Source organism: Nestor notabilis, unplaced genomic scaffold (genome assembly GCF_000696875.1).
Source record: "Nestor notabilis isolate BGI_N333 unplaced genomic scaffold, ASM69687v1 scaffold5169, whole genome shotgun sequence".
Lineage (NCBI taxonomy): Eukaryota > Metazoa > Chordata > Aves > Psittaciformes > Psittacidae > Nestor > Nestor notabilis.
In genome coordinates this window covers 34,355-61,948 of record NW_009942223.1, presented here as the reverse complement: position 1 = coordinate 61,948, position 27,594 = coordinate 34,355, and the positions used below count along the sequence as shown (strand labels likewise).

Sequence of the window (27,594 nt, the reverse complement as noted above, 5' to 3'; positions counted from 1 at the left end):
ACTTCCTCACACTGTTGCTTTGTTTTTTCCAGGAAAAAAAATGATATTGGGGCTTGAAGGGAGCTATAGGATGCATAGGAGACATTGAAACTGCTCTGGACTAGACCAAGCGTGAGCAAAGATGCTAGAGGATCTACTGAAGTGCTGTGCTCACAGGATCAGAATATGGCAGCTGCATCTGGGACTACCTCTGTATTAATTAAAAAGATAAAAAAGATGCAGGCTAAGGACAGTGTTCTCTGGCTTCTGCTGCCAGGTGGTTCTTGTCCGCAGTGGCTAAGCTGTCAGCCCTCTACCAGGAGCTGGCTGCCCTCATCCAGCCTGCCTGCTGGGAACAGTTCTGGCACCTGCTTCATCCTGCGTTATCCAGGAGAGCGTGAGGTGGTCTGAGCCAAAACTCTGAAATGTGCTAATTGTTCAACAGTATGAGCAGTGCTGGAGTCTCTGCCTTAACCTTGTCTTCTTTCCTAGTAGTCATATAGCCAGCATGTTTGCTTCCTAACAGATTTACTGGTTTTTTAAACGTGTAACCAGAGATGTTTATTGGAAGGGGGCTTTGGAAGTTTTCTAGTCCAGCTTCCTGGATGGAGCAGAACGCAGCTGGCTTGGAGTTAATGAGTCCTAAAGGTGGCTGCAGGGATTTAAAAAGTTCTGTTTCAGTGAGGAATGCAAATTTCTTTTTTTTTCTTTCTTTCTGTCTGTCTGTCTGTCTTTCCTTTCCTCACTTTCAGTGGGATTTGGCAGAACCCTGTGGTAGGTCCATAGCACTAGGCTGTGTGTCCTCCTCAGCAAGTCTAGTGTGTCCTCAGTCCTAGACTTTTTGCCTGGGTAAGGGTCAGCACTGCTTGCCTCAGCAGTGCCCTGAGCACTGTGGTGGCAGCTGTGTGTCCTCAGAGCAGGCTCCAGCTGTTCTTGATCTCTCCTCAGTTAGTTAAGGGTACACTTTCTCCTTAATTACATGCAGTGTATGTTTTATTTCTACCTCTGATGCTAAACTTCTGCTTGAATACTTTGCTTTATAGTCTTCTGCTCAACCTCAGGAATATATTAGGCATCTCATTTCTTAATGTGGGAAGGGGAGAGTTTGAGAGGCAATTGGTATGTCTAACTGGAGTGGGGAATTTCTGAATTCCAGGCATTTCCCGAGGACTAAATTGGTGTATGGTCTTTGTGACTTCATTGTTTTTTGTGACTTCATTGTTTTTTATCTGTAAATTGGAATTATCAAAAGGATTTCTTATAGGGGTGATGAGGACACTGATTGGATGACAACTGTAGTGTACAGGATAATTTCTTCTTTAATTTCATCCCTGTTTGTGAATATTCCTTCCTCCTGTAGCATCCAAGAGAGGAACCAAGTGAGGGTATTTGAAGAGAAGCTTCCATTTTTCCCTTGTTTGAAATTTCACAACATAACTTAGAAATTGGGCATACTGTTGACATCAAAATGGGGAAAATACTCCCTGAAAGCAATCTGTTACACATTATTCTAGCAAAATAACCATCTCCATACATGTCAAGTTAGAGTATGACTCATGATGTTTCTTTTAGTTTCTTCAGCTTCACTGTCTCCTGATTAATTATATCTAATTTCATACTAAATGGTTATTCAAGACTGTAAGTGGCAATTTGCTGATACTTCTAAGTAAAAATGACTTTGGAGGTGATGATTGCATATTCTGCAGTTGGACATTTCAGTGCCTCATTGCCTTTGTTCTTGTTACAGGTGCATGTGACAGCATTGCAGCAATGAGTGGAATTTTAAAGAGGAAGTTTGAAGAAGTTGATGGCTCCTCACCTTGTTCCTCAGTGCGGGAATCAGATGATGACATTTCTAGCAGTGAAAGCGCTGACAGTGGTGATAGCGTCAATCCATCCACTTCTAGTCATTTTACCCGTAAGTACTAACGTTGTGTATCTAAAGAATTCTTCCTGTTCCTCAAATTAGAATTGATTTTATGGTTAGATAAACATGATGATTTTAAATTGAACAGATCATAAAATGGACTTGCTGTTCAGTTTGTGACTTGCTCAAAATGACTTGGCAAACTTCCACCCATTTGCCTTCTTGTTAACTATATAGAACTATTTGTCACTGTAGAAATTTGAAGTCACTTGGAAGGCCCTGCCTATTTGCTATTTGAATTATGTAGCTGTTTATAGTTAACACTGGGAGTTGGGGTTAAGGTACTTTAAACATGTGCTGTAGGGAAGGTGTTTTAGTTAAGTTTGTTTATTTTCCTTAGATAAGTATACTACAGCCATCAGCTATCTGCAGGATTGCATTGGTAAGAGTTCTTCTCCAAAGAAAATAATAAGCTTTGTTTCATTTGGAATTGAGGAATATTGTGTATGGAATACATTATTGTGACAGTTTCTATTCTTCATGCAGGGGAGGGTATCTCTTTACTAGGCAACGGTATTGCATACAGATCAGAATTTGGTTTTATGCTGGCAAAGTTACGTGTGCAGCATATTTATCTAGGAAGAGTGAATTTACGGTTTATACTTGTAGTTTCCAACCTTTTTTTAGGTGTTTATGCTGTTTTTATAGTGAACTGCATGTTTTAAAAAGCAGGGGTTTACCTCCTTCAACTCTTGCGTGTAGATCTCCCTGCTGAAGTTAGTGGCTATAAAACTGTTTTCTTAAGACTGTGGGCCAGGGAAGTGGTGAGACTCCTCATTAATACCTATATACAGTGTGATCCTTCTAACTATGTGTCAGAGTGTGCCTGGATATCACATCTGTAGCATGTGTTATGAATATTCTTGTAACTGATTAGTCTACTGAGTGCTGCTGTGGAGTTTGAGCTAAGCTACGGATCTGAGGGTCTAAATCCTCTTTGCTGTAGTATGGAGCACTCCTGTGCAAAGGGTTGTACAGGCACAACTTTTTGGATGTGTTTACATGTAGCATTCTTGGTGTGGTGTATTATATTTAAGACACAGTGCTAGTAGGGGACCTATTTTATTGAAGTGCCGCAAAGGGGTGAGTGACCCAGTAAATCTCTTTGGTAGTATTAGGAAATAACTTGGTGATAATATCTGCATGCTAATATTCTAACTTTTGCATCTGTTTAAGAACTTAAATGATTATTCATCATAGGCTAAAAGCAGCCCTTTTACATCAAACAGTCATTGCCATCTACATGGAAGACAGCTATTTTACTGTCTTTACTTCACATTTTATTGTGAATACTCAGATAGTACAAAGAAGGCTCGCAGTTCAGGGGAGAAACTTGGAAGTTGTAATACATCTGTGTAACAATAAGCTTTAATGATAATTGGCACAATACATAATTCAGTTTCTGAATAAAATCTGTAACGGAAACTATAGCGTTTCAGTGTTGCGATTAATGATCCATATAACTGAGGTATTTATGGCCAGAGTAACAAATGTTTCTCTGTGCACACATACACACACACACAGAGAAATCATACGTATTACATTTTTTTAAATACATATATATCAGTTGGTGATACAGAAATAGAGTAAATTGTTTGCATGTGCATTTATACTACTTTAAAAAAGTATTATCTAATATAGATGCAGCACCCTAAATTCCAAGGAATCGATACAGAACAATCCCAGTATTATATAAGGCTGGTTTGGCAAGAAAAGAATTGAAAAGCTGGCCTCAGTGCTATATTTGAATAGGCAAATCTCAAGGTCCTTAAGGAAAAGGAGACTTATTTCTATGCCACTGAACATGGCATCTTTCAGTGTCTAACATTCTGCTTTGCTCTTCCTGTAATGCAGTGTACTTGCAGGAGCTTGATAAAGTTGATAGATTTTCATTTTACAGAGAATATTGATGCTCAGATGAAGTATAGAATGGAAAGGGGAAAGGTTGTTTTATCCCTAACTAATTACTTGCATCTTGCGTCCGTTATCTTTCTGTATGCATCAGTATTTTGTAACTTTACCAAGGACATTCCATGTTGCATCTGATGGGAAAGTCAGGTTTTGTTAATTTATTGTTGAAATGCTGCAAGTGAGATTTTGCACCTCCTTCTTAATACTAAAGCATATCAGTTACTTACACATTTACACAATCAATATCTACCAATTGAGCAGTCTTAGAAAAATCCCTTAGGTAACCTTAGGCACATCTGCTATGTATAAGAGCTACACTAAAAAGGTGAATCTTAGTGACAATATATGATAGTTAAAGTTAACATGTGTTTGCAATAAAAATTAATCATGTTTTATATTTAAAATAAAAGGAGTAAAGATACTTGGGGAATGCTGAAAGATATTTTTCACTTGTTAACTGACTACCTCTAGAAAAAACAGGTTTCTGTTGAGGTTGCATTTTATTTTTTATTCTCACATTCTCTTGAGTTTTCATGTGCTGTGCTTTGATTTGGGGAAAGAATGTTTTAATTGGACAATTGGTGACATTTTTATAGGCACAGGATTTGTTTTCATTTTGGTTTGTGTCATTTGTGTGTGGGATGCTGGATGCTCCAGGGTAGGAGAGCTTTTCTTTGTGTGTAGATTTTTTTACTTTTCAATTCTAGATTTTAATACCAGTGTTATTTGAAAAAGCATATTTTGAGTTTGAGGAATTGATATAAATGCTGAAGTACTTGTCAAAGCAGAGTATGTGGAAATTGTCAGTGTTCGTATCTCATGAATGCAGGTGTCTTACAGAGCTACTGAGCGATATTCACTTGAAAACCACATGCAGATGTGTTGTACAGTAATGAAACTGTTAACAGTGTACATTGAAAGGTGTTTTATTTGTTCTTTAAACACATTGATCTCCCCAGATAAAAGATAAGTGCTTTCCTAGGTGGAATATTTGAATCTGTACTTCTAAGGGCATATGGAAAGAAAGAGTTCTGTGAGACTTTTTCGGTAAATAGACCAAAAAAAGCCAGTGCAGAAGAAAGGCTGGCCAGATTCCTTGCCTCTGTTACATGCCTCAGTACCTCCTTGGTAGAGGTTATCTTTCTAAGCCATTTCCTGACACTTTTTCCATGGCTTTTCCTCTTTTTTGAGGCACCGTCAGATCCTGTGTTCTGCCTGCCTTCTGATCCTTTCTCGTATAAGTAAATCTGAAGTTCAGTATAAACTCTTCTACTGACTAGAAACGTGGTGGTTGTGGGTGACCTGTAGTCAACACAAAGTCCTATATATTAATTCTTTAATTTAGCTTCTTTAAAAGAGTGCCTAACGTGGCCCTCTGAGTCTTACTGTTTCTCTCCAATTCACCTGACAGATAACTTTTTAATCACATGTAGCTGTATACCTTTCAGTGCTTCAGCAAGCAGGCAGTTTGTGTATAAATCTATCTAGAACAGCCGATGCATCTTCAGTATTTATACAACCCTTGAAACAGTATGTATTGGGTCAAATAAACAAGAACCTTTCAGCTATCCTGCTCCATTAGCCTTAAGGTCAGTTTAACCTGTCAGCTAAATGAGGCACACAGCTGCTGTGGGTCACTCAGCTGGAGCAGAACCACCAGAAGATAGCTTTGGCCTCAGCAATTAACCCTGTAGTGTGATGGTAGAAAATACATGACTGGCGATCCCTAAGTGCTGTCTGTTGTGACTACTACACAGGGGTGAGTACATTTTCTTTAACAATAAATACATTTAAACAAATAAAGACAGCAACAACAACAAAAAAATACATCCCTAGCCTAAGTTACAGGTGTCTTTTTCTGAGTCAGGAAATGAAATTATAGTCCATAAGCCATAGACAACTGTTGCCAGGTTCCAACAAATAAATAAATGTAGTATTTTCCTGGTCGTGTATGTGTGTATATACATCTGTGTATTTTTCATTCCCTTACCCAAATGGTGATGGAGTGCCTTCATTACCACTGGCAGATATAATCCCTGCTGTCTTTATTACTTACTTTTCTCAGTCTATTGAGGTCATTTGAGTTTGATTCAGCAGGCTATTAGTCATACAGCTGATTTACCTTAATGGATGCCAAAGTATATTACTATTCAGTTCACGTACCTGTCCCATTTCACGGCTCCTCCTCCAAATCAGAAAGAAGATGTTCATCCTCAAGTAGCAGTCCAAGCATGCATATACACTATTAGTCAGGACTGAAAGTATTTGTTCCCTTTTTCCTTAGCGGTACATGGAATACAGGGCATGAGTACACCCAATGCCATTTCAGTTCCTTTAGGTTGCCATGATGAGCTAGGGCACCCCACCACTGTGTTTCATCAGCTCCACAGCAAGTTGTCTTCAAAATTGAATACTAAATGCTTGATCTGTTTTTCTGATAAAGAACCAAATGTAAGTTGTAGGATTTCATGCAGTTGAATGACCTGGGAAGACCTTAAGTCCTTTTTTTTGCTGATAAAAACTCCCCATACAAGATTAATCACAGATGTATCTCTCGAGAAACATACTTTGAGGAGCTGCTGCTTTCCTCTGGCATTTCAGCTAGGCATTTCTGGCCTAGCTGAAACATTCAGAGTAATGTCTTTTAATGCAGATGCTTACCTTCTTCACCTGCAGGGGCAGGTGAAATCACCAGCACCAACTCATCTGATAACATGATCTTCACCAGCAGGAGGTAGAACCATTGCAGTTCAGTTCCTATCCTCCATCAATTATCTGTATCTTGCCATTATCACTGTCATTAGCAAAGTTGTCCTGCAGCCAGCCATAATCATAGGTCCTGTCATTCTGCTAATTAGGGTACTGTCTTTTAAGAGTGTTGGATGTCTTAGATTCATTATAGAGTAATAGAATGGTTTGGGTTGGAAGGGACTTTAAAGATCATCTAGTTCCAACCCTCTGCCATGGGCAGGGACACCTCCCACTAGACCAGATTGCTCAAAACACCCTCCAGTCTGGCCTTGAATACTGCCAGGCATCCACAACTCCTCTGGGCAACCAGTTCCAGTGTCTCGCCACCCTCACAGTAAAGAATTTCTTTCTTATATCTAATCTATATCTACCCTCTTTCAGGTTAAAGCCATTACACCTTGTTCTATACCTAGATGCTAGAGCAGCTAACACACTGAGATTGCCTCATCTATGTGGCCATGAAGCACTTGAAAGGTATCCAGTCCTTTGAAATCTTTAGGAAGGTCTAGCTTGTCTTAAATTTTCTCTGCGTGAAGGGTAAAGTTTTATTTGGTGTGAAGTCAATAGCACAAAGCATTACTTGAGCTTTGAGCTTCAGGTGTGTCATTAATTGCTGGTTAATGATAGAAATCTAAAAGAAGTAGTGATGCTGACATTATGGGAAAATGCTTAAAAGGTGTAGCTACATGCAGGCATTCTTTTTTCATGGCATCTTGCAAACAGGCTTGGAATTTCTTTGTTAATGAGAAATACATTCTTACTGTTACCTGTTGACTCATGTTATGAAATCCAGACAAGCTGAGATATTCTTGGGTTTGATTTTAAAATAAGTCAGCTGGGCAGTAAGAAATAAGAAATGCAAAGAAATACAGTGAAATGTAGTGCAATGTCTTTGCCCAGATACTCATACAGCATGACAGGGCAGGGTACGCCCATGACAACATCTTATCTGCCGTCTTCCCTCTGGAATAACAGCTACTGTAGAAGGAGTGTTTTAAAAAAGCAAAGAGGGATTGGGAGGTAGGAACCCATGGCTTTTACAAGGATTTGTGCAACTAATTGTATTTCTACAGTTTTGAAAAGTTCTTTCCTATAAATTAGTGCATTTCATATGCTAGGCAAATAGCGGCATGGTTTTTGCCTTATATGATGTTTTTGTTGGCTTAGATGACATAGAGACTTTTTTTGTCAAAGATGTTCATGACAGATTTGCAAAATATGTTTGCAAATGCAGAGTCACAAGCAGCTGATGGACAGTTGTATTTGTATCAAATAACTGTTCACACAAGTCACCCATAAGGTGGGACAAAGGATTGCCTGTAGCGTCTTAGGCGAGTTCAGCAAATACAGTTGCTATGCATGGGTGGTCCTGCAAGGATCCATGGTAGCAGCTTTCCTCTTCACACTGTTCAGAGCTGGGGCCAAGGTCAGAAATAATCATCTGCGAAACAGCAGCTGGCATTTAGAGTAAATGGTGAAGCTGAGCACATTCAACTGTCTCCACTTCTCCCCACAGGCTGATTATATTTGCAGAATGGAGAAACTGGACTAGTATGATGAATGTCACAGAAAAGCATTCTAGAGATAGAGAGTGCTGAGGAAATAAAGCAGTAAAATTCCAGCTTTTAGCATGCATCCCAAGAATTTAACATTTCTGTGAGATTTTAGACAAAACTCTGAGGTAAAATCTTCAACTAAATTACAAATTAAAATCTCTCCTATTCATGTCAAACTTGTCTGTGAGCTAGTGTTTTTCAAATGTGACATACATAAATCTGGCATTTAGCAAGAATTCCCATTGAGCCCCTCCTGTGAGGTAAACTTAGCTTTGGCTTTACCCAAGAGGAAGGTTCCAGAAGGATGGAGCAGTGAAATGCTACTACAGTAGGTGATGCACACACCTTAAGCTCAAAATGCAAGTAATGCTTTGTGCTGTTGACCTCACACTAAAGGTCAAACCTTTAGCCTTCACAAAGAAAATTCAGGAGAAGCTAGACCTTCCTAAGGATTTCAAAGGATTTGATGCCTTCCAAATTCTGCACTCTAAAAATAAGACTTTGTCCCTGTCCTGTCCAATTTTCGTGTCTCAATTCATGCCTTCCTGAGCATGCATTTCCTTCCAAGACTTCCAGGTTCAAATTTACTTTAGTAAATACCTTCCTGCCCCCAAGCCCACGTTTGTTTTGGAGTGTGTAATTTTATGCCACGTCATTTCCTTCTAATGTGGATTTCTGGCATGTAGGAAAAGTGTTTCATCATTAAGTGTGTAAAATTTGTAAATTTAGTGTATGGAAACTCTTAGAAAAATGTCTTTTGGGAGGCAGCGGGGGTAGAAAGAGAGGTAGGAGGTAGAGGTAGAAGCAATTTCTGGAATGTGACCTTTTCCCATGTTTGTTTTCTGTGAAACTTGCAGAGCAAGGTGGCTTTTGTAAGTGATGCTCTGACCTGGATGGGTTAGGCTTTGCAGTTCTGCGGTGATAGGCTTGATGAAACACGGCATGGGTAAGTCATGGAGCAGGTGGAGAATAGTGTTAATCCTTCTTGCCATTGTGGTTTATATGGCACTATGAGTGTGTAAAAAGCAGACAAAAAAGAAAAGCAGCATTTCCTCTGGTCTAAGATAGGGCTGTAATCCAAAAGGCTGCTTCATGCATGTTTTTTCCAGCCTTTTGAAATTTTCATGTGCCTAAGTATTTCTGCGCTGGTGACAATGAATTGCTTTGCCCTCATTGATGCAAGAGTGCTAGTAATCTGCCGGGTAGCCATATGGTTCACATTTATTTTAATGTGTCTTTGACATCAGGAGAATAGCTGAGACAGCAGAAGAAAGTGCTTATGTCTTGGAGTTCAGCCAGAACTGAAATCATTTATGTTTCGTAATCAATGAACTACCAGAGAATCAGTAAAAAATGTTTGAAAACCATAATGGGCTTAAAATGTCATTCCTATCAGGATTTTGTAAAATTAGGAAGCAGGCTTTCATAGACAAATACAGCTGCAGTGGGATCTCTTCCGCAGTGGGAGATTTTGGATTCTGTTTTGCCTTCTAAACACACAGAAGGGACCATTCTGTCTTACACAGGTTTCCCAGTGCTGTAACTCCACTGCCCAGGGAGGAAAATGAGCATGTTCAAAGGCAAACAAAAAGCGGAGCTGTACAGTGCATTATATGCATGTGGGAGCAATTCAGGAAAACTTTGTGTCAGTCTGCCAGCACATTATTACTGTTGCTTACCTATTTCATTGGTTATAATTTATTCATATGAATAATGAGACTTGGATGATTGTCATAAGGAAACCCTGGGCTGCTAGTGTAAATATTGTTAATATTGATTTTCCGCTTTGGAAAATTACTTTTATTGGGATTTGAGAGTTAGATGGGCGTGTGATGACATCTCTTACCAAAACACAAGAAATATATTACAGATACAGCTCACCCCCACGTGCAGAGGTCAGTAGGAATCTCCTCTACTTCCAGCATCCCACTCTGTGCTTTGAAAATACCTTGGTGGGTGGCAGGGAGAGGAACGAAGGGCACGCAGCTTCAGAAGTTAGAGAGCTGCTGCTACATAGCTTTGAATAAGCTGTGGAAAATGAGCTACAAATAAAATTCTTCAGTCTCCCAATAATGCAGAAAAAAAATTATTTGCAATACAGAAAGTAAGTGGAAAATTCTTAAAAGTATGAGCTTGTTGGTAGAAATAAGGTGATGGCAACAATTGCTTGAAACTAACTCAGCAGCAGGACTTGATGATTTCTTCCATATACCTACAACACTATGGAGACAGTTTCTAACCACAGTGTTCTAGTTACATTTAAATATATTACAAAAATATTGACAGTGATTTGTTAGAAATCTGTGCATTGCTGTCTTTCTTCACCCTTGTCTATTCACACATTCCTCTAAACACATGTTTAAACTTTTTTGCCATATATATATTGCTTTATTCTCTTTTATTAGCTGTTGATGAACAAAGGCCTTTCTTCATTCTCTAACCTCATGTGACTCGAATGGCTCTCATTTTTCTTGCCACCTTTGCTGAGGAGTCTTTTTCCAACCCCAGGAAGTTTGTTTGGTGACAGAATTCCAGCCCAAATCAGTGTTTTGTACAACATACTTTAACCAGGATGAATGTGACAGGGAAGTTTTATTGTCAAACCGCTGTTTGTAGTATTTGCCCTTCTCCCATTAATCGTCAGCATGACAGAGATGTATGAGAGACAGCAGCCTAAGCAAGAAAGAACAGCAGCCATGGAAGCTATTTTACAGCACAGTTTTATTTTTTAAGGCTATTGTTATTTTCATAATAGCTGTGTATATATATATTATTTTTTAATGCTGATACTTCCTTCAGTTTTGACTTTAAAATTTTATTTTTAGAGTATCTCTGAAAAAAGAGTTAGTGTGGCCACACAGAGGTAGTGTGTATGTGTTTCATGTACACACGTGGGACACCCTGTCTTGAAAAATACATTTAATGCACTTGATGATCAAGTACCTTTAGGCTTAGCAAGAAATAAATCTGAGGAACACTGCCTTTCTGGTAAACCATCTTGTATGCCATTACTGTTAGCCACTGGGTGATAGAAATGGTACTTTTAGATAGGTAAAATATTGCCATTTTGAATTACAACCATTTAAATAAGAATGTTGGTAATAACAGTTATGATTTAGTGTCCCAGTGTAGGAGATGGTGCATAGTTTATCACCTGTGTGACATAATGGTGTTTGTAGTCTGTTTTTAATCTTTTGAGAGTTGGTGTTCTGTGTCAAATAAACCACAGGTTGGGTAAGACAGCCTTAGAGTCAAGCCTAAGTCTGTGCAATCTGGATGGGTGGTGGTGTGGCAGAGTGGTAATGTGTGGAAAAAGGTTGTCTTGAATTAGACAAAGCTTGTTCCATGGCGGTGCACAGCCTTATGAATAAATCACCGAAATACCGATTTCTCAAATGACTGCTGAACAGTTCTCTCTGTTGTGTGCTGCAGTCAGTGACTGAAAAAGGACCTTACAAAAATACTGAAAACTGAAGGGCTATGATAAAAACCCTTGGTACATAGTGTTTAGTTATTGTGCCATTCTGCAGGTCTCTTAAATTCTGGAAACCTTAGAGATTTCTCCTATGTTCAGTATCCAAGGAAGTACCTAAATCAGGAATTGTGCATAAAGAGAAATGGCAGAAATATTATATGTAGTCATGAAATAAATTATAAATGCTGTAGATAAAGAGAATTGTAATGAGGGAGAGAGGTTAATAACTGAGGAAAAGATGAATAAATGCATCTTACTGTGTATCTGTGGAGGCACATCATGGACAAAGATAGCAAGAGGGTAAGCACAAAGAGCAAGGTGTTTCCAGGATGGATTAGCCATGCTTGGGTTAAACAGTTGTTTGCTATTCAGTTTTCCTTTGATTCTTTTGGCCCCATGTGTAGGAATTTTGTTTAGAGATAATTGCAGTTTTGCCGTAAGTGGTGTGTGGTGCAGATGACCTGTGCTGTGGCTGTTAGCTCAGGTCAAGTGCTGCGCTGCTGGGGCTGTGCTGCATCTGCAGCAGCTGGTTTTGCACGGCAGCTGATCAGCCTGCAGGACCTGACATGGCCCCATGAGGAGGCAGGCCTGTTGCCAGCAAGTCATTAACTTGGGCTCTGCTCTGCTAAAGCCAGAAGCTGAGACACTCGAACGTCAAATGCCAAAAATCAAAATTTCAGCAGTTGATGTTACTTCAAGATGAGGAATTTTGACAGTTTGTTTGCACGTATCTGTGTCTGAAGACCTTGTTCAGGTATAGTGACCTTTTCTGAGAGAGAGTTCTGTAGTGGTAATTGTTATCAGCATCATCCTTCCCTCTGATAATTGATAAATTTTATGCATTACAGTACTTATGTATCTCTCAAAAATACTTAATTCCATATAATCTTGAAACATAGAACTAAAAATTATATTAATTGTTTAAATACACAAGAATGGTGCATTTCCCCTTCCCCCGGAATTTATCAGTCTTGTAGTATATAAATCTGTTAAAGATCATGTGTGATCCATAGGACAGTTTTTGATGATGGTGAGTATTCCTGTTCCCTCTGGCATCCTCACTCGCCTTGAACTGCTAGAATGAGATGGTGGCATCTAGTTCCTGTTGACAGCGTGTCCAGCAGCTGCTAAAAAACCTCATCTCTGCAGTCCTAGCACACTCTGCCTGTCACCTTTTTTGTGCAGAACAGCTGACAGTGGCATCCCCTGATACCACTTGTTACACAGGCAGATGGCATGTACATACTTTATTGAGACTGGCCGAGCAGGGAAGCTGTTACTAGATCTCTTCTGGAAAAGTGTGGTGTTTACATTCTCTATGGATAAATTTTTAGGTTTTGGGCTTTTGCTTCCCTGCAAAACCGTTGAAATTTGCTCCCAAGAGGTACGCAAGCCTGGCGCAATCTGCATCCCTCATTCTGAAGGGAGCTTAGTAACTGATTAAAGTCAGTAAATTCTGTCTGGGCATGTGTTCATGCTTTCCAGTATATCAGAAAATATGTATTTTGTATGTCCTTCTGCTCTCTCTTGAGTTAAGCAGTGTCCTTAGCAGTAGTAACAACTGATTTGAATGTAGTATGTAAGGTACAGTGCATGCAAAATAGCATATGCCCCAACCCTTGATAAGATGAGCTGAGAATCTCAGTTCTGGTTGGCTTGAAGCAATAGGGATGAATAAAGTTATAGCACACTTTGTCCCTGATGTTAGAAAATTGTTCAATATTTCCATTCAATATCTAATAATAATTTTTTTGAGGTCACTTTAAGGCAGCCCTCTGCTCAGACGCTTCAGGAAGTGTAGTAGAGCAAGAATATTGCACCTCTGTGGTGCTTCGTTTCCTGTCCTTGGTTACTGAGGTAGTCACAATTGTCCAGTCCTCTCACTGACATCTCTAACCTATGCTTTTGCATAATCATATAAAATCCTGTAATCTTTCGCAGTTCCTGCCTGATCTGTTCTTGTAAACAACATTCTCATAAATATGAATGTATTCTGGCTACTTCCTAGCAGTACCACAGAAGAGAGGACTGTAGCCTTAGCTCTTCCCTTTAATGAGCTCTTAGGTGAGACAGAAGCAAACCCAAAAGATCGGATGTGTTTCAGAAAACAATAATCATGTGCAGTCTGAGGGCTCTGAATGTTTACATGCTTGTTCGCTTACACAGATTATCATATAATTTGTCTGACTCAGAACTATCATATTAATAAATAAAGCCATGAACTTTGATGTAATTTATAACAAATACATGTCAGCTGGATAGTGCTGGATTTATAGCACTGGTGGTGTTGCAGTTACAGTATGACAGCATTTTCTTCAAGTTCAGCTTAGTTCTATTTTAACATTTTTGTCAGTGATCTATTAAAAAAACCCCAAAAAAGCAGCTTCGATGGTGTGGCACTGATATTATGATTACCAAAAGAGATAAGAACTATCAAAAAAGTTGAATACGTGTGTTAATTGGGTTTTGGAAAGACAGCTCATGACAGTCCTACTGAGAGAGACTGCTGACCAAACTTTTAGGCATAAACATACAGTAATGTATGAAATTCATATTCTAAATTTTGACAGCATGCACATGGGTATGCCCACTCCACCCCAAAAATCCATACAGTGGAAAAGTTCATTTGTGTAATCTGGTTTTTATCATAGATGACATTCTTTTTTTTTTTTTTCAGCTGGGCAGAGTCTTCTGCCTAGGTTCATTTAACTCTTAATATTAGTGTGTAGCCTGTGAATAAAACTTAAGGTTGATTTCTTTATGTATAGAAAGCAGTATGAAAGTAGTACCTCTTCCATAAAGACATTGGCAGACTTAAATGGAAGCACTTTTATTGCAGCATTTGGTATTCCTGCTAGTAAGCAGCCATGTCAGGAGTTCCATAGCTAAGGTCTAAACCAAATTGCAGTAGGTGTAGACTTAATGTGGTAGATACTGAAGTTTACATATGAGGGTTCAAAGGCATTCACAACTTGTGCAATTTGCAGGCACAGATACCCTATATATGCCTCATGAGGCGCATATATACATATTTAAGATTAACCTTCTATCTTTCCTTTAATATTTTACTGCAGTTTTAACTCATTCCATTTGTGGCTGGTTCTGTTTTCTTAGTAAAACAGCTGCTTGCCCTTCAATAGCTGTCAATATTTCTTCTGAAATAGGGGCAAGATCCAGTTGAGAGCCAAATAACATCAATACTGTTGTATCAGAAATTGGATCCCTCCCAGCAGATATATCTGCTGCTTCAGCAGAAGCAGGATTTTTTAACATGCACTTTCCTGTGCGTAAGAGCGTGTAGGCAGTGAAGGTTCTGACTTGGAGTATTTGCTTTCATGCTAAATTGAAAGAGAATGACACAAAATCAAAATTACTCCATCCTCCAAACTCTAAAAAAATTGGTCTTATTAAGGTAGTTTTGTTTTGAAACTGTGGCATATATGAAAATGATCAGTACCTTAAAATAATATCTAACATAGGGCAAAATTGACACACCCCTATGAACGGGACCCCTGTGAACTAGACTGTTCTAACAAAATAAACCTCTTCCTCCACTAAAAGCTTCCTGTAAATATTTTTAAAGGGCTCTGTTGATCTGAGATTTGCTAAAACTTGGATGTAAGTTTTAACGTGCCTAATATAACAGAGCTTGTCTTTTGATTCCTCTGTGTACGTCCTGTGCCTTTTTTGGAACACCCTTCACTGAGAGCATGCAAGTGGATAAAGGACCTGAGCTTATTTATCTGTTTCATATTTTTCATCTAATATACCTGCAGCATATCTGAAGAAGTGCACGTTATTTATACAATAACCCAGACTTCTAGCTGCTTCTCAGTATTTAGGAAAAATAATGTTATTTTAATGTATTACTGAGCCCAAAATAGTTTTATGATTATGTCAGCAGGGTATACTGTCTGAAGTTTGGTTTTAGGACTGTATTTTATAATATACTTGGTTTTCATATAGTTAGGTAGGTTATGCTGTTTGTTAGATTAAATTAATTCTAGAATGTAGAAGTTTGGAGTTTTCACATTTGTAGTGATTAACATTTCACTACATAATAATATTGGAGAATGAAGTCTGTTTTAACTGTGACAATAAACCAGGCCTGTTATGAAACCAAGGCTGAAGGCCAAGTGCTCTCAGTCTCTAGATTGGAAATTTTGGATTAGCACCTAAAGCAAGTGTACATCTTGTTGCTCTTACTGCTCTTACGGAATGGTTCTAAGTCTTTCTAGAGTGGTCAGGCACCTTTTTAATCATTTTACTGCCTGAATCCTGTCAGATAGCTCATACCTGCTAAAGGTATAAAAGGATAATTCACACCTGCCCAATTCTTGCTTGTAACCTGCAAAGCAATGACTTACCTATTTACATTCTCAACATCCTGTTGCCATTTTGCAAAAAATGAAATCAGGTTGGTCATCTTAAAAATCAAGGGGCCTCTCTTAATCTGTCTCTAACATTTGTGTCTCTTTTTTTCTTTTTCCTTCTCTAAAGGCTCACCAGTGTTACCAGTGAGAAACAATAGAGCAGCATTGTTGGAAGGACTTACTAAATGTCTGAGAAAAAAGACGATATTTAACAGTTAAAATATGGCATTTGTTTGTAAACAAATCCATTTTCTTTGATACTGCATATGTGTGTAAGAAAACTGAGCATGAACGTGAGGGGAATCAGACAAGAATTAGAAAAGACTAGATTTAATTTTTTGTCAATTCTACACATAAAATATATATGCACACATGTGTATTCAGTGGATGGCAGCAGAAAGAGAATAAAAGTAAAGAAAAAGTGGATCTCATTGTTAATCAGTATTATTCCTATATTATTCTGTAGTGATGATGGTACTAATTTCTGAATCTGAAACACTAAATATACTGCCTTTATAGTTTTTCTAACACATTTCTAGCATTTTGGATCGTAAGAGATAGGAATCTTTTCTGCCAATGTGATCCAATGCTTTCAAGATGTAGTTGCAGATCTCTACAGCTAATCCTTGCTGACAGAATAGTAACAGTGTATGCAGAGCTGTGAGAGATTGGGTCTGCTGTTCTCCTCACTGCTGTCACATGCAACATTGCTTTGTTTGCAGGGGTTCGAAAAGCAGGCAAGTCAGCGGATCTTTGAGGTGACACTGTGAAAGAAGTTCTTTTTCCTGTGATTTATTTGCTTCTTTGGTAAAAGGATAAAACATGTTCATAATGGTATGGAACAACTGTCTTGGCCAAGAATTTCTGATCTAAAGTAGTTAATAGTGTTCATGATTGTAGCAATTTGTAAGGGCTTCTAGGTTTGCAGGTACAGTAAGTATTTCTAATGTTATCTCCTCATTTAAACTGCACATGTCAGAACTTACATTGTGTACAGGGTCAGGTGTTGCTAAGGTAGGTGGAACTACACAAGTGATGAATTTGCTATACGACTGCAAGTGATCACTCATACTCACTCATGTGCTCTCTATCTGTTCTAGCTTCTTCAATCCTGAAGAGAGAGAAGCGGAAGAGAGCAAAAAATGTCCATTTTAACTGTGTTACTGTGTATTACTTCACGAGAAGGCAAGGATTCACCAGTGTTCCCAGCCAAGGGGGAAGCACACTGGGAATGTCTACTCGCCACAACAGTGTGCGCCAATACACACTTGGCGAATTTGCGATGGAACAGGAGAGGCTTCACCGGGAGATGTTAAGAGAGCACCTAAGGGAGGAAAAACTCAATTCTCTAAAATTAAAGGTAAAAATTGATCAAGACTTTGATCCCTGTCTTATTTGTTTAAATGAATAGTGTCAGAGCTATATGGCCCCAATACCCGTGCGTTAAACAAAACCATTTCCTTTCTGCCAACTCCATTTTCGGTTAAAACAATGGCATTTTTCTTTTTTTAAACTTTATTTTATTTTACTGGAGACATATTTTTGTTCAATATTACCAAGTGCTGTTGTAGCTCTTATTGATGTGTGCCTTGGAGTGCTTTACAGGGAGATTGTTATTTACTTCCTGTTTTCTACAGAGAGGAAAACAAAGGCAGAGAGTGGTGGAAGTTAGCCTTGAATAGGGTGTTCAGCAGAAGTCTGGAAGTGGCAGAGGGAGAATGAGTCTTCTGAGCCCTTGCACAGTGCCCTGTTAGACAAGGGAATCGTAACAGTCTAAGTATAGAAAGTGAAAGAGCTTATTTTCTTGGCCAACTTGAGCGAATTTGGCTAACAATAAGAAACAGTAATACTGAAAATACTTATTTTTTCACTGTGCCAATTTATATGGCCATGTGTATAATGCTTCACCAGAGTACGTCTGTGTTGAAGGAAGAACGTGTCAGACAAATTAACTGGCTCTATCAGTTTAGCCAGAACAAATCTTGGCTACAGTTTTGAAGCTTTTTTAAATGTAGCATAGGAGAGGAAAGAAAACTGTATTTGAGTAGAGGAGGAGAAGAGGATTGTGCGTGTGGAAGTGGCCCTTCTGCCTCTTTAAAACTGGTAGCAGAACTTCTGGGTTTGTTGTTTTTGTAGTGGATGTAACACTTCCTGTGTAATGACTTGTGTTATATGTATTTCAGGCTCTTTTTCAGATGAATCCTGTAATTAAGTGAACAATATTTAGAGTTGTAGCCAAACTGCTGTGCTTCATAGCCCCTTTTTTGATACTGTATCTGTTTCAGATACCACTGCAGTTGCACAGAGCAAACTGGTACCTGCCAAGTTTAAGAAATGCCTTTCAGTATGTTTCCCATAGAAGGAACTACGTTCATGAGTTCTGTGTCTGAACTCCTGAAGAAGTGTGTATGACCCTTACTATTGTAATTATTTTCATTTCTCAGTCTCCTAATTGTTTTTTTGTTTTGTTCTTGGTTTTTTTGTTTTGTAGTTTGGGTTTTTTTCTTTAATTATTTGAATAGCTAAATAGATTCTTGAATAGTTCATAAAATGTGAACTGTCATAACGAAAACAAACAAACATAAAACCACTGAGGATAAAGGCAAATTAAAGATGGATATTTGGATAGGTTGGAAACCAAAGGCTGGAGTGTGACTTATCACTAGTAGAGATTATACCTTCAAACATCTCATATCACAGCATCTTCAGAGCACCAAGTGTGAGTTGAGCTCTGTCAGTGTAACTAATGATTCTGTGTAGATCCCTTGGCTGGCTTCCAGAAATCCCAGTGGAGTGGGTAAAGGCATGCAAATCTTCCGCTTTTCCTTTTTATAGCTAGAAAGTAAATGAAGAAAAATCACAGGTCCTATTTACCTCTAAAGATTGGATAAGGCCTTTTAGCCTTCATCTGTATGGAGCAGTGCTTGGCTTTGTGTGCTTTCATAAGCCTCCTCTTGGGTGGGATGAATCTCCTTTTCTTCACTAACTTCACATCAGCCCCCTCCCTTTTCTGGGACATGGACTCCACTTCCTGCTCCTCTTCCAAATACAGTATGTTCTTCCATCTCCCCAGTCACTTGTTCAAGTAGATGATAATCTTTACTGTGACTGTTAAGTTGCTGAAAAATATCTTCATAAGTGTTCAGTAAGTGAATACTCTACAGCATGTATAAAAACATAGGGAACAGAAAACTTCCTTTTTGAAGCAGGCCATTAAACTCGGCTTAGTTACATCTCTAGTTATACACTTGGGTTAAAAAAATAAAGTAAAAACTACTTTCCCTCCCCAAACTAAATCTAGGACTCACTGAATTAGTGAAGAGTCACAGTAAAGCACTTGGCGTGTTTTATTTGCTTAAGACAACTTGGCCTTGCTGATTTCCTGTTGTAGAGATGGAAGAGCCACATGGTCACTCACATGGTTTCTGGATTCACATGAAAATGAAGCGCTGTAGCATTCTAAGGTGACAATGTCAGCAATTATGGTCTTTAATGAAAATGTACTAATCAGGATTTGCATCGGAATTACTGTACAGCACAGAAAAACAAAATGAGAAAATTAAGTAGGGCAGAGTTTGCTCAAAAAGGTTTTTCTTTGTGGTTTTAGATTGCAGTTCCCTGTTTGGGTTTTTGGTTTGGTTTTTTTTTATTTTTTTTATTTTCTTTGCACCGGGTTAGATGCAAGTCTGTCAGTAGAAAACATTTAAAATTTGTCAAGAAAAAATAGAAGTACAGGAATATACTGAAATTGTGTCTTCATAATATGAGGTACAGTCTATGATTTTACTTGCTAAAAGTGAAGAGCCAAATAAGAAACTTCTCTTAATTAAAAGCAGATAAAGACTTTTAAATCATTGTCAAGTCACTTTAGCCATTTAGCACCAGCACTTTGGTGTAAACATTGTTGACAGTGGCATAAACAAACACTCATCAACAGCAGAGTGTGAAGAATCTAATGCCAATCTGGACATAAAAGCCATCTTGTCAAGATGAAAGGTACAAGGTAGGCTTTTCTTTAATACACTGTCACTTGAGAAAACAAAACATTATGAGTAAGCACAATAAATTAGGTGAAATAGTCCTTTTTGCTTGCTCATAACGTCTCCTCAAATTAAGATCTGTTAGAATGATGAGCATGACACTAGTGATGTTAAGGCTCCCGGGTCTATGGACGGAGTTGGTTTCCTTTGTGGGAAATTGTAAGGAATAATTTCCAGCCAGGGCAAGCAAAGGTGTCTAACCTGAATTTTTCACATTTTACAGTTGAAGTGAATTTCACCCAAAGGCTTCACGTAGTCATTGCCCCTTGCCCTGTTCTGTTGTTATGACGTTAACCTTGAGCTTTATGAGAGAAATCTAATCCATCTACATATCAAGTTTAATTCAGACGAGCAGTATTATGACAATCAAGAGAACTTAATGTTCCCCTAAAGTTCTGTACTGGAAAATGTATTTGATCGTTCTTGGTAATCTTCCTCCCTCTGTAGTTACCCAGTCACTTATTCAAGAAGTGTTCATATCTTCCATTTCAGTAATTCATTTGTTCTGTGTGTGACAAAGCAGTTTAGATTTGAAGGAGAAGGAGGAGACAGGTTTGGTATGGTTCTATAGGTGCCTTTGTAAGCTGAGCAGTTACAACATTCACCTCATGGGTAAGAGCCCTGAAACTGAATTTTATTAAATACTAATTGAATAAAACACTAAAATAATTATAGAAGCAGGGATTAGAATTATTCCCCAATTTCAAACTTAAATTCTGATAGGCAATTAAAGAGCTGTGATCTGCTTAAGGAGTGATATGAGCCTTGTGTATTTAAAACTAGAGAATTCAGAATTCTTAGGTAGGTCATTCTCCTATTACATATTATCTAGCTAACAAAAAATAGAAAATATAAAAAAACCAATCAAGGATGATGCCATTCTGGATTTAAACATTCATGCTGAGTTGCATGTAGAGTGGAATATTCCCTCCCACTGGCTTAAGGCAGCTAATTCAAGATGCAGTTAATCACTCTGTGGATTTACCTGTCTCTCAGTGTAGATTATACAGAGGAAAGGATGACTTCTAACGTTGTCTTTCCTACCTTACTGAACTAATACATTGAAATACCTGCTGTAAATAATCTCTCCATTGTGCCAGGGCCAGGCAGGCCAATTACGTAACAGCTCCAGTGGGGGAGCTCTTGCCTTCTCTTTTTCTAGCCACTGTAAAGGGAAATGAATAATAAAAAATAGAGTAAGAAAACAATTTGTGGGAAGTTTGAGAGGACATTTTGCAAATGGCTGCATGGAAGATGAAGGAAGAGGTAGAAGTTTACACACACAAAGAAATTTGAATGTTACAGGGTTAACAGACATGGTAAACAAACTGAAACATGAAATAAAATGATGGCAGCTGTGGAGGCTGCAGTTACAAAGAAAGATTGAGAATACGTTGAAAAGCAAAGGAAACAGTAATGCCTATAAAGCAGGGTTGTGGAAGTGGCAGAACACCTCTGCATGAACTAAATACAGTGCTGAACTGCTAAGAAGAGATGATTACTGCTCTCAGGAGAATTTTCTTTGTGCAGCATGGTGCGCACACGTACGCTGTATGTAAGGACTACTTCTTCTCCTTCAAAGGGAAGAGTATTGCTTTTAACCTGACTTTACAAGTCAGGAATAAATAGTTGGGAGTTTTTTCTATGATTGCCTTACACAGTTGTTATAAACACAAAACTGCAATTACAAGGAAGAGTAGGAGTCAGTAGGAGTTCACTGTCAAGTAACTCAGTAATGCCGTAACTGACAGTTACAATCCAAAAGGTTGTGGAAAGGACAAACTGTTAATGGGAAAATGAAACAGCTGGGAATATAATAAAAGCAGAAATACTGAAATGGGTAAGATTCAGGACTGCTTTCTTACACACGAAAGCACAGCTAAGTGGAGATGACAGGATTTAGTAGTAGAAAAACAGGAGTTACCTTTACAGTGACAATTGTTAAATGTCTAAGCAGTGAAATACATAAGAAATAGGCAATATTCATTATGACTTCAGTATTTTATCTGTATTTAAAACTGGTAGCTAAAAAATTATTTGGGATAACAGGGCAAGCTGAAACTTTCTGCAAGTAAATACGGCAAAACAGAGAAAAAAATTAGAATGGCTATTTTTTCTATAGGTAAGAAACATTCAAATTACATTCACTGGGACTATTTTTCTGAGGTCATGGTGGTGCCCATAATGAAACTGTTAAGGCAAATGAGACATGAGACTTCACCAGTGTATAATTATCACATAGTTGCACAATGTTTTCTCCACAAAAGTGTGAGACCAGGTTGGGTTGGCTAGTGTAAGTAAGTAAGTCAGCAACCTCATCGACAACATTACATAGAGCAAGAACATTGGGAATCTGTGGGGTTTTGTTTGTTTTTCAATTTTTAGGAAAATTATTTCATAGAACAATAATAAAAGAAAAAGGATTTATAATATGACAGAATAAATAATATATCTGCACTTGCTTCGCACTTGCTTCACACTTGCTGTGTAGTACCGCGCTTAATCTGAGTAACCTGACACTGAGAAAAGGTATTTTTTGTAGTGAATGTCATCTGTTTGCATGTTAACATTTGATATTCTCTTGATTCTGAAGCAATTTTCTCTGTAGAAGAACTTTTATGAACCGTGTAGTTGTGTCACATACGATTGTGCACATTCAGAATGCATTACATGTATTTGCATCTGTTTGCATATATGGCACGTATGTGTGTGAGTAGAGTTAAAGGACTTTGTTAAATTGTTCTATACAACAGATGACAAAGAATGGTACAGTGGAATCTGAAGAAGCTAATACGCTGACACTGGATGACATTTCTGATGATGATATTGATTTAGACAACACTGAAGTAGATGAGTACTTCTTTCTACAACCCCTGCCAACAAAAAAGCGAAGGGCATTGCTGAGAGCTTCTGGAGTGAAGAAGATTGATGTAGAAGAAAAACACGAGCTGCGGGCCATCCGCCTGTCCAGAGAGGATTGTGGCTGTGACTGCCGTGTGTTCTGTGATCCAGAAACTTGCACTTGCAGTCTTGCAGGCATAAAATGTCAGGTAAACGTCTCTATCTTATTTAACTATCAAGGGACTGGGTAGGTGTGCATGTTAATTATTAGACGATAACACTTGTGGATCTTAAACCAGTTATTTTAGGCCTAGCTTTATGAGTATATAATGTACAATACCAACAAGTCCTTTGTGATTGTTTATGATTGGTTTAGGCACATACGTTGTTTAGGGTTTGCAGTATTTTTGTTCTTATACAAATATTCTGCTCCTCATATTCATCTTTGGCCTTTATCTAAATAGGCAGATGCAGACAGTAGAAAAGTCAGTAGCCTGCAGACTGCAGAAGGGATATTACCTTTCATTTTAGAGACAATTCACATACTTGCCAAATGTGAATTATAGCCCAAACTCAATAAGAAACAATAAATGATGCTTTATTTAACATGCATGATACTTAACATGCATGTGTGCATGACAAATTTGCATGTAGGCAATGGAAAGATTCATCTGCTAATATAGCAGGTAGTTTTTCCTCTGCAGACTGAAAAGGTATTTTGTATTGTACATTTACACAGTGTCCTATGTATGGCTGTAAATGTTCCTAAATGATGCTCCCACTAATTTTCCTGGGTCGCCTGGAGAATTAGTTGAGTTGATTTCTTCCTGAATGCATTTTTCATCTTCTCTTAAATCCAAGCTAAACTTTCTCTGCTATTTTAAATAATGCATTCTCTTTGCTGTTCCTGTTTTCATCAGCACATGTGAAGAAGATGTACTAGATTGTGTTATATGGTTTTCCTCTGCATTTATATTTGATGTTTGGGTATTGCAATGTAGATGAAAATCATAGACCTCAAACTATGTAACTTGAACTATCCAAAATGTGGATTCAGTCACACTTTTAGGAATTTAAGATGGCTATTATTAGATATGTAAGTTTTGCCCACAGTCTATTGAGCTTACAATATTGCATCTGCAATTGACTGGAGTATCTTGTAAAATGTACTTCAGCTTTTATTCCTACTTTCTGTGCTCAGGTGTCCCTATTGGCAACTTTATAAAGGTTTTTATATATAATTATTTTTCTTTCAATAGGTTTCTATTTTCCATGATTTTTACCAAATTTTAATATGCTTTCTGGTAAGGCTTTTGCCAGGGTGTAAGCACAACATGAAGTAAAGCTGTAGCAGATCCATAAACAGAAAAACTACCTTTTTTTTTTGGTTCCACTGTGTAATGCTTTCACCTATGGAACAGAAACATATTTTTCTTACTCTGCAACCTTGCCGCATGTATGCGTCCCCTACTGTTCATGTGGGTAGTACTGAATTCCAAGGCTAACTCTTCTGCATTAGTGTTAGCTTCAACTGTGCTTACAAGCATTTGTTGAGGTGAATTCCACATCACTATTGTACTTCTCTAGGCTGTCTAGGTTCTGTCATGTCACCAGGCTTATGCTGCGTATTGTTAATGTGTATTCTTTTTTTTCACAAGGTGGATCGTATGTCTTTTCCATGCGGTTGCACTAAAGAAGGCTGTAGCAATACAGCAGGTAGAATTGAATTTAACCCTATCCGTGTACGGACTCACTTTTTGCACACAATAATGAAACTTGAATTGGAGAAAAATAGAGAGCAGCAAGTTCCGACACTGAATGGCTGCCACAGTGAGATAAGTGCACACACTAGTTCGATGAGTCCAGGACCGCATCCGGTTGAATATTCAATTGCAGAAAATTTTGAGATTGAAAGCGAACCTCCGGCTGCAGTTATGCATTCTCAGTCAGCCGAGGACTTGGACTGCCCAGGGGAAGAGGAGGAAGAGGAAGATGGGAGTAGCTTTTGTAGTGGAGTTACAGATTCTAGCACCCAGAGTTTAGCCCCTAGTGAATCAGATGATGATGAAGAGGAAGAGGAAGATGAGGAGGAAGATGAGGAGGAAGAAAAAGCAGATGATTTTGTAGAAAGCATGGGCTCCCATGCTGATATGGTGCCTCTTCCTTCTGTCCTTTGCTACTCTGACGGAACTGCTGTGCATGAAAACCACTCTAAAAATGCCTCATACTATACTAACTCTTCAAATCTGTATTACCAAATAGAGAACCACGTTGCTGGCACTGCTAACCAGATCAGTGAGACTTACTCAGAAAGGGATGCTGTCAAGAATGGTAGTCTTTCTCTGGTGCCTTACAACATGACTTCAGAACAGTTTGTTGACTACACACGGCAATCAGAGGAAACTTTTAGCAGCCCTCACTACCCTTCTGCAAACCCCTCAGTGATTGTTTGCTGCTCATCTTCTGAAGGTGATAGCAGTGCTCCTTGTAACAGTTTATACACAGAGCATAGGCCAAGTCACCCTCCAGTGGAATTTCACTCATACTTGAAAGGTCCTTCTCAAGATGGCTTTGTTTCAGCTTTGAATGGCGACAGTCATGTACAGGAGCACCCTGCTGAGAATTCACTACACCTCCCAGAAAAGAGCAGACTGCATGAAGAATGCATCAAATCACCAGTGGTAGAAACAGTACCTGTTTAATATTAAATTTATTCTAGGACTGGCTTCCTGTATCAAAGTGCACTCGCTGGATTTCCTAGAATCTAACTTTTTTAAGAGGTAGACAACACTTGGACTATAGTCAATGTTCCAGACACATTTTGTTTTCTCAAGCTACAATGGCAGTGGTATTGCACAAAACCAGTTCATGTAAAGATTTAAATAAGAATAATCAAACTGTCTTTTGATAAAAATAAAACACATAAGTAAAACATATTTCGAAGTAGCCTACCTATCCAAGTATGTGAAACCTGCCAAGCTATCTGAATCAAAGCTTCATGTTTTTGATTGTCGGGCCTGTGCAAGATTGTTAAAAATGATACTTTGAAATAATCACGTTTAGAGTCTTAATTTTCAACATATCTGAAAAGATGGTAAGTTTAATGTAAAAGTAACTACTGTACAAAAAAGTTTTAATTGTTCTGTACTGTATGTATTTTATTTATGGTAGTTTAGTAGTCATGTTTTGATAAAAATGAACAGCATGTTCATTTGGGCAGAGGATCCATACCTAGTTACAAAGAGCATGTCCACTTCTCATCTGGAGTACCTTGTATTCTTCTATTTTGGTTTTTTAGGTTTGTTTTAAATACCATTTCTGGTAAATTATTTTAAAGCGCATTTTTAGAGTGTACTATTTTCTCTTTTGCTATATTTGACAGACAGAAGAGTCAGAAAGGGGGCATTTACATCTTCTAGAAAGATGAAAGGTAGACAATCCTCCATTTAAATTAAAATCAGTGGCATTCCAGAACTAGTACCCCCTCCCCAAAGAAAAATGATCTTGTATATAAAGGCAAAGCAGTAGCTTCAGCTTGCACAGCACCTTTTAGCTCAACAAACATTCAGCTATTTATGCACTTTAGTGCCATTTTGCAGTACTGTATTAACTGCGGGAACTGTGAACTATTTTGGAGAAATGCCATAGCTCCAGACTCTGAGGTGTATGTAAGATCCTAAAATTCATTGTGATAAAATCTATACGTTTTTCCCAGGCCAGTTTATGAATGTGGCAGCAGGCAGTGTGTAAAAGCAGATTCTTGCTGGTCAGAATTTAAATGAAGCATGGAAAAAAAAAAAAAAAGTGTGAAGTGTCTAGATTTCATAAATATTTAGCAGGTTTTATGAAATGAGACTGGCTTTTGTGGACTTCTAATCGTATCTCAAATTTACAGAGTCATTTGGTCTAATTAACCAGTAGATTCAATTAAGAAAAATAGCTTCAAAAACTTTATATTTGCTAAAGTTTGCAAGCAAAATAGCATGTGCATCATGGGGGTTTATCCCTTACCCTGTACTCCATTTGGTTTTAAATTAAATGGGAATTAAAATACCTGCTGTATCTCAACCTTTAATCTATTAACCAACCAACCTTGCTTTCCTCTAGAAAAAGAGGTATAGAAACATTCTTTTCTCTACACTAGTAATTCTGCACAGCCTTATTTTGATTTCAAAATCTGTTTTAAAAATTTCATTCTTCTAATACGGAAAATTTATTATACATCAAGTGGGTTGCAATGTAGACCTGTCTTGTTTGTCAAAATAAGGATCAGCATCTTAGTTTTTATCTATCTATCTGTGTCAAATCTAAATGGTTAGCAGTATGCATGTAAACACAGTGTAAATTTTAGCTGTGTAACAGTGACTCTTCTGGTTAGAAGCTCTTTAAAACACCATGTACAGTACGCCAGTAGAAAACTGCCAGATTTAAAAATATGCTTTTTTGCAAAATAAGCTGACCTAATTGTTTTTATATGAAATCTGGGCAAAACGATTTCTCATTTTTATGCTAAATTAGCAAAATACTTTTACTCCGTGTAGTAGCTGGAAATGGTTTTTTTTATTTACTTGTTTCCACAAGAAGTCCTACATGTTTTATATGAACTTTATTGAAGAGTCCTAGTTCTCTAGGGATTGGATTCCACACTTGCAATGTATTCCATCTCCTGGGAAAGTGCAGGCATGTTGGTTATCTAGCTCAGCAATTCCTCAGCCTCAGTTCCCCTTTAAGGAAACTCTGG

General features: G+C 38.1%; 1 protein-coding gene across 1 annotated transcript; it reads left to right on the top strand.

Moving 5' to 3' along the window:
* The first annotated feature begins 1,749 nt into the window (after window positions 1–1,749).
* On the top strand, window positions 1,750–26,536 carry CSRNP3 (cysteine-serine-rich nuclear protein 3). The gene is made up of 4 exons (XM_010021281.1): window positions 1,750–1,897; window positions 17,073–17,332; window positions 22,766–23,062; window positions 24,512–26,536. Exons 1-4 carry the CDS (start codon window positions 1,750–1,752, stop codon window positions 25,553–25,555), a joined length of 1,749 nt encoding a protein of 582 aa, XP_010019583.1. The 3' UTR covers window positions 25,556–26,536.
* The last annotated feature ends 1,058 nt before the right edge of the window (window positions 26,537–27,594 follow it).